An 8,556-nucleotide genomic window follows, 5' to 3' on the forward strand; every position below is an offset into this window, starting at 1 on the left:
CATATCGCTCATTACCAAATCACCACAAGTAAACAAAAAAATATTTAGCTCTGCATTGTCTCGCTGCTGCTTGGAAATGGCTGAGAATATCTTCCTGTTCATCCCCAACCTCATAGGTTAGTGTGTGTAGTGTGTGTGTGGTGTGTGTGGTGTGTGATATGTGCCCCTCGCAGGCTACGCACGAGTGGTGTTGGGGATCATCTCCTTCTACTACATGCCCTTTGACCCCATCAAGGCCTCCATATGCTACCTACTCAGTGGACTATTGGATGCATTTGATGGATGGGCAGCACGAAGGTTCAACCAAGGTACTGCATGTAACGTATCATTAGTTCACTAACTTACTCTTGATTGCAGGTACTAGTTTTGGCGCAGTGTTGGATATGGTTACAGACAGGTAAATACCTCCCTAACCCCTACCCCCCCTACCACATACCCCCCTTACCATACCCCCCTACCCTACCCTACCCCCTCCTCAGATGTGCCACCACTTGCCTCCTGATGACACTCTGCCTGTTCTACCCCTCCTGGATGCTAGTCTGGCAATGTATAGTGGCCCTTGATATATCCAGTCATTGGATTCAGATGTACAGTGCCCTAGTGGTGGGGGACACCAGCCATAAAGTCACTGATCTCACAGCCAACCCCATCATGAGATATTACTACAAACGAGTGAGTTGCACTGTGTAGTGGTACTACTGGCAGTATAGGAACGTTGAGAGCTTAGAAATGGACTTGTTTAAATCGCTAAATTGGCAAATACTTTTATCTCTCAAATGTAAATTTTGCTGATACCATGTGAAAGGTTGTTTTTTAAGCTTTCAGAAAATCATTACATTTTTGTCATTGGATCAACGGTACGAAAGTTATGGCTATTAAGAAAGTCCATCGATTGAATATGGGGGGGGGGGGGGGGGGGTGTTGCTAAAATTAATTGGCAAATAATTTTATCTCTCGAATATGAGCTTTGATGGTACCATTTGAAAGGTCTGTTTCTAAGCATTCAGAAAACCAAAAAATTTTGACTTTTGATCCACAGAATTGAAGTTGTGGCAGCTGAAAGATTCACCATTATTTTCATTAATTAAACGGAGGGGGGGGGGTGTCTTTCAACAGCCATAACTTCAGCACAGTTTATCCAATGTCAAAAATTTTATAATATTCCGAAAGCTTAGAAAAATACCTTTCAAATGATGTGTTTCAATTCAAAATTTCGTTCGGGCCCTAATTTGTCATTTTTCGGCCTCGGACCATGGGCTATAATCCATGGTACGGACTAAATTGGCAAATAATTTTATCTCTCGAATATGAACTTGATGGTACCATTTGAAAGGTCTGTTTCTAAGCATTCAGAAAACTATAAAATTTTTGACTTTCGATCCACAGAATTTAAGTTGTGGCAGCTGAAAGATTCACCATTTCATTAATTGAACGGAGGGGGGGGTGTGTCTTTCAACAGCCATAACTTCAGCACAGTTTATCCAATGTCAAAAATTTTATAATATTCCGAAAGCTTAGAAAAATACCTTTCAAATGATGTGTTTCAATTCAAAATTTCGTTCGGGCCCTAATTTGTCATTTTTCGGCCTCGGACTGGGCTATAATCCATGGTACAGACTAAATTGGCAAATAATTTTATCTCTTGAATATAAACTTTGATGGTACCATTTGAAAGGTCTGTTTCTAAGCTTTCAGAAAACCATAAACTTTTAGACTTTCGATCCACAGAATTTAAGTTGTGGCAGCTGAAAGATTCACCATTTCATTAATTAAACGGAGGGTATCGCTAAATTGACAAATACTTTTTATCTCTCAAATATGACACCATTTGAAAGGTATCATAGACATTGTAATAACGGTACTGAAGTGATGGCTGTTTAAAGAGTCCCCGAACCATTGAATGGAGGGATGGGTGGGCGGGGGTTCAAGGTTCAACTGTAGGTACTGCATGATTATATAGTGGTGAATTCCTGCAGCCTATTCTGTTCACATTCTGTGCGGCTAATGAGCTCTTCTTTGCATCTCTCTACATGCTCTACTTCACACCTGGCCCCACACGTAAGGCACACACCACACACACCCACACACCCACCACACACACCCACACACACTATCCCACTCTCTACAGTCACTGTGTTCGGCTATGAGGTGGGGGCGTGGTATCTGGTTGCTATAGTGACGTTCCCCGTGTCATTCCTGAAGCAAGTAGTGTCTGTGGTTCAACTGATTGTGGCCAGTCAGAATATTGGAGTGTTGGACGCTAACAGCAGGGCCAACAAGGAACACAAGCAATGAACATTCATTAATTTTAGTATAATTTTTATTATAATTATTTTAGGAATTCTTGTTATAGCAATCTTCATAATAATCTTCATAATACAAAACTGATGTTGTATAAAGTTTATTGTGAACTGATGTGGACAAAATAGATAATAAAGCTATATAATTATAAAGTGTTCACGGATAGTTCTTTCCTCTGTGTTTGAGTTGGCCCCCATACCAGCCGACAGCCAGTACACTGAGCACCACTGACACTATGAGCACTTGTTGAATATTCTGAGAGATGGTGTATACTTTAGCCCTCTCTCTAGCCTCCGCTGCACTCCTACGAGCTTCTCTCTCTCTTTTTAGTGCCTCCCCATAATGAGCTTGATAGAATTCATCAAAATCAAACTTGGCCTTCTGTCCTGCACGTACAGTGGTGTCATGAGGATGTGCTTCTTGTGAGGCTGTGTGTGCGGGGGCGTGTTTGTGAGGGTGGCCATGATATAAGCCCTTGTCATATCTCTTGCGTAGGTCATGACTGCCCAGTACTGAGTAAGCCTCTGTCAGCTCTGTGAACTTAGTGTGAGCTTCTTTACTGTTCTTGTTCTTGTCTGGATGATACTCCATGGATCGTTTATAATAGGCCTCCTTGATTTGCTGTTGAGTGGCATTTGGAGTGATCCCCATGACACCATACAAGTCCTTGCTCTTGCTCCTAGCCGGAGGGGGAGTAGTGTAGGAGCGCACTAGTGTACAACACTTGAGAGCCTTGGTTTCCTTGAGAGACGACACCAAGACTCGGTAAAGAGACATACTCACTCTCCCACACTTTCCAAGCAGAGCACATTTATTCTTTTTAATATTCCATCCTTTTATTCGTTGTATTGGGAGAGAGATAACCATGTGACTTGGGTCAAAGGTCATTCTATGCATGTGGTCAGTCCCGCCCCCTCAATATGGCATCTCGACCTGAACACCGTGCACCTCCAGAGATTGTGAGTTCCTCCTCTGAATAGGAAGCTAGTGACTCATTGTATCCTATCCTGCAGTTCTATAATGACCTAGAAGCAAGAAAGTACACACAAAAGTAAGCTCTGTTACACATGATCTTGTGATTGTAATTGAATAGTTTGTCCACTGAACAGTAAATACATGTACTGCATCTAGTGTACTGCATCTAGTGTACTGCATCTAGTGTACTGCATCTAGTGTACTGTACATGCCATAGTAATGCTAATGCTACATAAGTAACTCGTTGATGTGGGCTAGGGTTGCGAGAATTGCTTTATATCAGATTGTCCACTCAGCACATTTATACACGAGCTTTACGATGTACTGTATTGTACTGTTATTCAGATTGTGTGTGTTGGGGCTCCATGTAGACACTCCCCCCCTCACAGCTAACCATGAGCTCTGTGTTTTCCTCATCCTTCCATTGGCCGCCACGCTTGCTAGTGTTGAGGGCTATACTGGTGGTGGTCGGAGGGTTCATGGTTCACTTCACTCTCGGCACCATCTACACATTCGGGAACATGGCTCCATACATAGTCTCTTATATACGCAATCAGTCCCACCCTCAAGACTTGAACAATGCCACCTCTTCCTGGATATTTGCGTGTGCTCTGATTGGCCAAGGTGGAGCCATGTTTATTGGTGGTTGGTTGGTTAATAAGATAGGTCCAAGGTTCACGACCTTACTAGGTGGTTGGATTATGAGCGCTGGCGTTGCTCTTTCCTTCTTTGCTATCAAGGTATCGTTTTGGCTCCTGTTGTTCACTTACGGCATACTGTTTGGAGTGGGGGTTGGCATAGCGTATATTGGACCTTTGACCTCTGCTATGAAGTGGATGCCTAAATGGAAGGGTCTTGCCAACGGTGTCGTGGTGGCCGGGTTTGGACTGGGGGCTCTGGGGTTCAACGCTCTGCAAACACTATACATCAACCCTCGCAACTCGAAAACTTTTGATGGACAATATTTCACTGACCCTGAACTGATTAGTCGAGTGCCATGGATGTTCCTGCTAATGGGAGGTATTTATGCAGGCATACAACTGATTGGCTCGCTCATGATAACCACACCCCCTCCAAACTATGGACAAACAGACGAAAAAGTAACCAATGAGATTGCTGCTGGCGAGAAAGAGGAGGAGAGAAAAGACGACAGAATAACCACCGAGTATGATTACAAGGAAGGCGGTCCAGACAGTTTGACAAGTAGTCCAGACAACAGTTTGACGAGCAGTCTATTGAAAGGGGGTGTGGCTCTCAATGGAGGGGCGGAGTCTGATGATGAGGAAACAAAGGAGGAGGAGAAACTCAAGTTGCTACAAGATGACACACAACCAGGGCGACCGGATCTCGAGAGCTCTCTTGCCTCTAACTTGTTTCTACCCACCAACGTGGCTAGCAGCCTCTCCCCGAGACAAGTACTCACCAAGCCTAACTTTTACATCCTCTGGTTCATGTTCCTCTCCAATGGAATGGCTACCATGTTCATAGCCACCCTCTACAAGGTGTTTGGACTTGGCTTTATCCATGATGACCATTACTTGGCTATTGTTGGTTCTGTATCAGCTGTGTTCAACTGCGCTGGTCGGATTGTGTGGGGGCTTTTGGCTGATCTGGTCTCATACAAGTTCTGTCTAGTGGTCATGTCTGCTATTATGACTGTGTTTATGCTTACTTTATATTCTACGATACTCGGAGGAAAGATTATGTACTTTGTGTGGGTGTGTGTTATATTTTTCTGTGTTGGTGGCAACTTCTCTTTGTTCCCTACTGCCGTGGGTAGAGCCTTTGGTCTCAAGTACGCTGCCATTAACTATGGGATGCTGTTCACTAGTCAAATCATTGCTGGATCTCTTGGGGCAACGGTATCAACTCTGCTCAAGAGTGTTATTGGATTTTATGGACTCTTGTTTGTAGTTAGTGCCTGTTCTGGTTTAGGAATGCTCCTGGCTCTAGTGTACAGGCCTAAACGTTATGTGACTCTATTGACCCAAACCAACTAGTGGTGTGTGTGTGTGTAGTTAGCTGTGTCTATTGTACGTGTGTTATTGTAATGCTATTGTGAACACAATGATTGTTATTTCCTTGACTGTCCACAGGTGTCTGGTTAAGGGTCAGTGTTTCATTATAGGGATGCATGTGTAGACACTGTACAGATGTTAACTGTGTGTGTGTGTGTGTCTTTCCTGCAGCTCCAGGATGATGGAGGTACAGATGTCAATGGCTGAAAGAGCTATAGAGCTTCTCCGTTTACCAGAGGACCAACCCAGCTACATACTGGATGTGGGGTGAGTGTGTGTGTGTGTGTGTATAGACAGTCTTGTTATGACTCCCTCCCTGGTGTAGTTGTGGCTCTGGTCTGAGTGGAGAGGCGTTGACTGAAGCTGGCCATCACTGGACTGGACTAGACATCAGCCAAAGTATGCTAGGTGAGCAATTAGGGTTAGCTCTTATAGTGTACACACTATCTGTGCAGCGGTGGCCAGGGAGAGAGAGGTGGAGGGGGACCTGTTTCTGTGGGACATGGGTCAAGGCCTTGGATTCAGGCCTGGAACATTTGATGCTGTCATCAGTGTCTCTGCTCTTCAGTGGCTGTGTAATGCTGACAAGAAGTCTCACAATCCTCCCAAGAGACTCTATCACTTCTTCAGCTCGTTGTATGCTTGTCTGGTACGCCCACCCCACCCCCACACCCTCACTCCTCCCACCACCCACACAGGTGCGTGGAGGTCATGCTGTGTTCCAGTTCTATCCTGAGAATCCAGCCCAGATGGAGTTAATCACTCACCAGGCCATGAGAGCTGGGTTCACTGGAGGGGTCGTCATTGACTACCCCAACTCAACCAAGGCCAGGAAGTAAGTCACTCCATGAATTGTGTACATGTACTAGTGTTGGCCTTGTAAATGAGTTCTGTGATTTCATGAAAGTTTAAAAGGGTTCTGATGTTCAAATCCCAACAGCCTATTTTCTGAAAAAACTATAGCCCATGGTATTTTATCTAAAAATAATATAGACTTGAAAGGCCTCTCTTTATAAGCTTTCAGAAAATCGTAAAATTAACGTTATTGCGATTAACAGGTTTAAAGTTATGGCTGTTCAAAGATGCTCTATTTAACGCTACATTTACCCATGACTTGTGTTGTGTGTGCAGGCTGTTCCTGTGTCTGTTCACTGGAGGAGCTGCTGCATCAGATATGCCCAAGGTAGTGTGTGTGTGTGTGTGTGTGTGTGTGTGTGTGTGTGTGTGTGTGTGTGTGTGTGTGTGTGTGTGTGTGTGTGTGTGTGTGTGTGTGTGTGTGTGTGTGTGTGTGTGTGTGTGTGTGTGTGTGTGTGTGTGTGTGTGTGTGTGTGTGTGTGTGTGTGTGTGTGTGTGTGTGTGTGTGTGTGTGTGTGTGTGTGTGTGCCAAACTAGTGTACTGTGTGTGTGTGCAGGGATTGGGCAGTGGAGTGGGCGAGAGCAAGGCACCAGACACTGTGTCATTTGTGGAGACAAGGTAAGAAATGATACTAATGCTTGAGAGAATGATCACATGACATACAGACGTCAGCTACAAGCTAGAGGACGTTCACACGTGTCAGTCAAGAGTCGAGAGTGGGTGACAGCAAAGAAGGAAAGAAGGAGACGACAGGGAAGAGACGTGAGGCCAGACACCAAGTACACTGGACGAAAAAGAAAACCAAAGTTTTGACTCAACTGTGTGTGTGCATTCAACTAAAGAAGTTACCATTGTGTTCTAATTATGCAAACGTAATTTCTATGTCCAAAAATTATTAAATGGCTGTGTTCTAATTATGCAAACTTCTATGTAATGTTGAATTGAAAGGTCGTCAATAGAACTAACACATTCCAATTGTATCTGCTCCATTTATCCAACAATTTTAAAGTAATGTTTGAAGAGCCAAACAAAGCTTGCATCTCCGATCCTCTCTAGCTCTCGCGATGGCTAGACGTACCTCTGTGAAGAGCATTAACGATGTTAACCTTCCTGCCTACCTCCTCAAGGATATGTCTATGGAGCTACTCAAGACTCTGGACGGTCAGGATGAGGGTACCTTCTACGAGTTCTTCCAGGAGCTACAACTGGGGGATGTGAGTGTAGTCAAGTGTGCTAGTCTAGTCACAGCTTGTGTTGTGAGCTATTGTATACAACACCTTCTGTATTAACAATATCATATCCGCCTTCAGGTGAAGACAGCACGAGGCGAATGTGAGAGACTACAGGATATGAACCGTGAGCTAGCACTACAGAACACGGACAGAGAACCACAGTTCACTCAAGCCAAGGAAGAGTTGAGATGCCTCGTGACTGAAGCAGAAGAGCTGAAGGCAGACTATGATCAGGGATACAATGAACTCAGTGAGTCTGTGTGCTCTGTATGCTGTGTGCTGTGTGCATGTGTGCTGTGTGCATGTGTGCATGTGTGTTGTGATTATTCAGAGTGTGTGTGTTTATGTAGAGAGGCTACAGAGTCGCACTGTTCATAGTGTGTGTGTTTATGTAGAGAGGCTACAGAGTCGCACTGAGCTGACCACTCTCAGGAAGCAGCTACAGGAAGCCACCAAGACCTCCGAGGACTCATCAGAAGTAAGCAACCAATCACTCTCTGTGACTGTGTCTATGATTCCTTTCTTTACAGGATTTTGCTACTGAGTTTGTGAATGGTAAATCTTCTCTAACAGTTGATGAGTTTGTAGAGTCACTAGTGAAGCAACGCTCAGAGTACTGGTTGAGGAAAGTGAAGCTCAGCAAGTTTGATGAGTTGAGTAAGAACAGACGTCCTGTGCCAGTCCCTAGGACACGACGACCTCCTGAAGCCACACCCCCTATGTCATCACTACAGTCTGTGGGGTCTCCTGGTAGGATATCAGAGGGAACCACCAACTCTCTGCCCCCCTATCCCATGGCTCCTCGTGGCATGCCCTCTCAACAACCATTCCCAGCAGCAGCCTATCCTGGATATCAACAGGGAGGCTATCGCCCTCCAGTGGCCCAGGGCTACCCCCCTCCAGTGGCACCAGGCTACCCACGACCTGGCTATCCTCCTGTACGACCCACTACTGGTTACTCCCAAGCCCCTCCACCAAGGCCATCTTCATACAACCAATACAGACAACATAGATACTAGTTCTTGTGTATGTGCGTGTGTGTTAGCATTGTCATATGCTTGTGCTGTATTTGGTCTTGTGTACACTAATTATGTTTGCACACGTTCTTGTTATTTGATAAAGTGGGCGTGGTACTAAACTCTGATCATGTGAACAAAATTAATATCCATGGTTA

General features: G+C 44.8%; 4 protein-coding genes across 6 annotated transcripts; 3 read left to right on the top strand and 1 right to left on the bottom strand.

Moving 5' to 3' along the window:
* Positions 1 to 2: 2 nt before the first annotated feature.
* LOC135339431 (CDP-diacylglycerol--inositol 3-phosphatidyltransferase-like) lies at positions 3 to 2,415 on the top strand. The gene is made up of 6 exons (XM_064535529.1): positions 3 to 116; positions 174 to 308; positions 358 to 397; positions 480 to 672; positions 1,977 to 2,058; positions 2,129 to 2,415. Exons 1-6 carry the CDS (start codon positions 77 to 79, stop codon positions 2,293 to 2,295), a joined length of 657 nt encoding a protein of 218 aa, XP_064391599.1. The 5' UTR covers positions 3 to 76; the 3' UTR covers positions 2,296 to 2,415.
* Positions 2,342 to 3,199, bottom strand: LOC135339428 (dnaJ homolog subfamily C member 30, mitochondrial-like). Its single transcript, XM_064535527.1, has one exon. It carries the CDS (start codon positions 3,196 to 3,198, stop codon positions 2,458 to 2,460), a length of 741 nt encoding a protein of 246 aa, XP_064391597.1. The 5' UTR covers position 3,199; the 3' UTR covers positions 2,342 to 2,457.
* LOC135339417 (probable 18S rRNA (guanine-N(7))-methyltransferase) lies at positions 3,179 to 7,091 on the top strand. Of its 2 annotated transcripts, XM_064535508.1 has the most exons (9): positions 3,179 to 3,260; positions 3,315 to 3,352; positions 5,466 to 5,561; positions 5,620 to 5,702; positions 5,750 to 5,943; positions 5,993 to 6,129; positions 6,426 to 6,477; positions 6,707 to 6,768; positions 6,816 to 7,091. In XM_064535508.1, the coding sequence occupies exons 1-9, from the start codon at positions 3,222 to 3,224 to the stop codon at positions 6,961 to 6,963; spliced, it is 849 nt and encodes a 282-aa protein (XP_064391578.1). In that variant the 5' UTR covers positions 3,179 to 3,221; the 3' UTR covers positions 6,964 to 7,091. The 2 variants fall into 2 exon arrangements, with proteins under 2 accessions (XP_064391578.1, XP_064391577.1); XM_064535507.1 differs by lacking the exons at positions 5,466 to 5,561; positions 5,620 to 5,702; positions 5,750 to 5,943; ... (2 more) ...; positions 6,707 to 6,768; positions 6,816 to 7,091 and adding an exon at positions 3,666 to 5,362 and having other exon boundaries at positions 3,183 to 3,260.
* A 34-nt stretch (positions 7,092 to 7,125) lies between these two features.
* LOC135339425 (vacuolar protein sorting-associated protein 37C-like) lies at positions 7,126 to 8,485 on the top strand. Of its 2 annotated transcripts, none has more exons than XM_064535522.1 (4): positions 7,126 to 7,364; positions 7,461 to 7,632; positions 7,733 to 7,860; positions 7,913 to 8,485. In XM_064535522.1, the coding sequence occupies exons 1-4, from the start codon at positions 7,215 to 7,217 to the stop codon at positions 8,399 to 8,401; spliced, it is 939 nt and encodes a 312-aa protein (XP_064391592.1). In that variant the 5' UTR covers positions 7,126 to 7,214; the 3' UTR covers positions 8,402 to 8,485. The 2 variants fall into 2 exon arrangements, with proteins under 2 accessions (XP_064391592.1, XP_064391593.1); XM_064535523.1 differs by having other exon boundaries at positions 7,129 to 7,364; positions 7,778 to 7,860.
* The last annotated feature ends 71 nt before the right edge of the window (positions 8,486 to 8,556 follow it).

Source organism: Halichondria panicea, chromosome 8 (assembly GCF_963675165.1).
Source record: "Halichondria panicea chromosome 8, odHalPani1.1, whole genome shotgun sequence".
Taxonomy (NCBI): Eukaryota; Metazoa; Porifera; class Demospongiae; order Suberitida; family Halichondriidae; genus Halichondria; species Halichondria panicea.

Bases quoted from the DNA above. Each gene is read 5' to 3' on its own strand.
- LOC135339425 (XM_064535522.1), top strand. From the start codon at position 7,215: ATGGCTAGACGTACCTCTGTGAAGAGCATTAACGATGTTAACCTTCCT. The intron at 7,365-7,460 runs GTGAGTGTAGTC...ATCCGCCTTCAG, and splicing joins AGGAGCTACAACTGGGGGAT to GTGAAGACAGCACGAGGCGA. The intron at 7,633-7,732 runs GTGAGTCTGTGT...GTGTTTATGTAG, and splicing joins TCAGGGATACAATGAACTCA to AGAGGCTACAGAGTCGCACT.
- LOC135339417 (XM_064535507.1), top strand. From the start codon at position 3,672: ATGAGCTCTGTGTTTTCCTCATCCTTCCATTGGCCGCCACGCTTGCTA.
- LOC135339431 (XM_064535529.1), top strand. From the start codon at position 77: ATGGCTGAGAATATCTTCCTGTTCATCCCCAACCTCATAG. The intron at 398-479 runs GTAAATACCTCC...CCCCCTCCTCAG, and splicing joins TTGGATATGGTTACAGACAG to ATGTGCCACCACTTGCCTCC. The intron at 673-1,976 runs GTGAGTTGCACT...GAATTCCTGCAG, and splicing joins TGAGATATTACTACAAACGA to CCTATTCTGTTCACATTCTG.
- LOC135339428 (XM_064535527.1), bottom strand. From the start codon at position 3,198: ATGCATAGAATGACCTTTGACCCAAGTCACATGGTTATCTCTCTCCCA.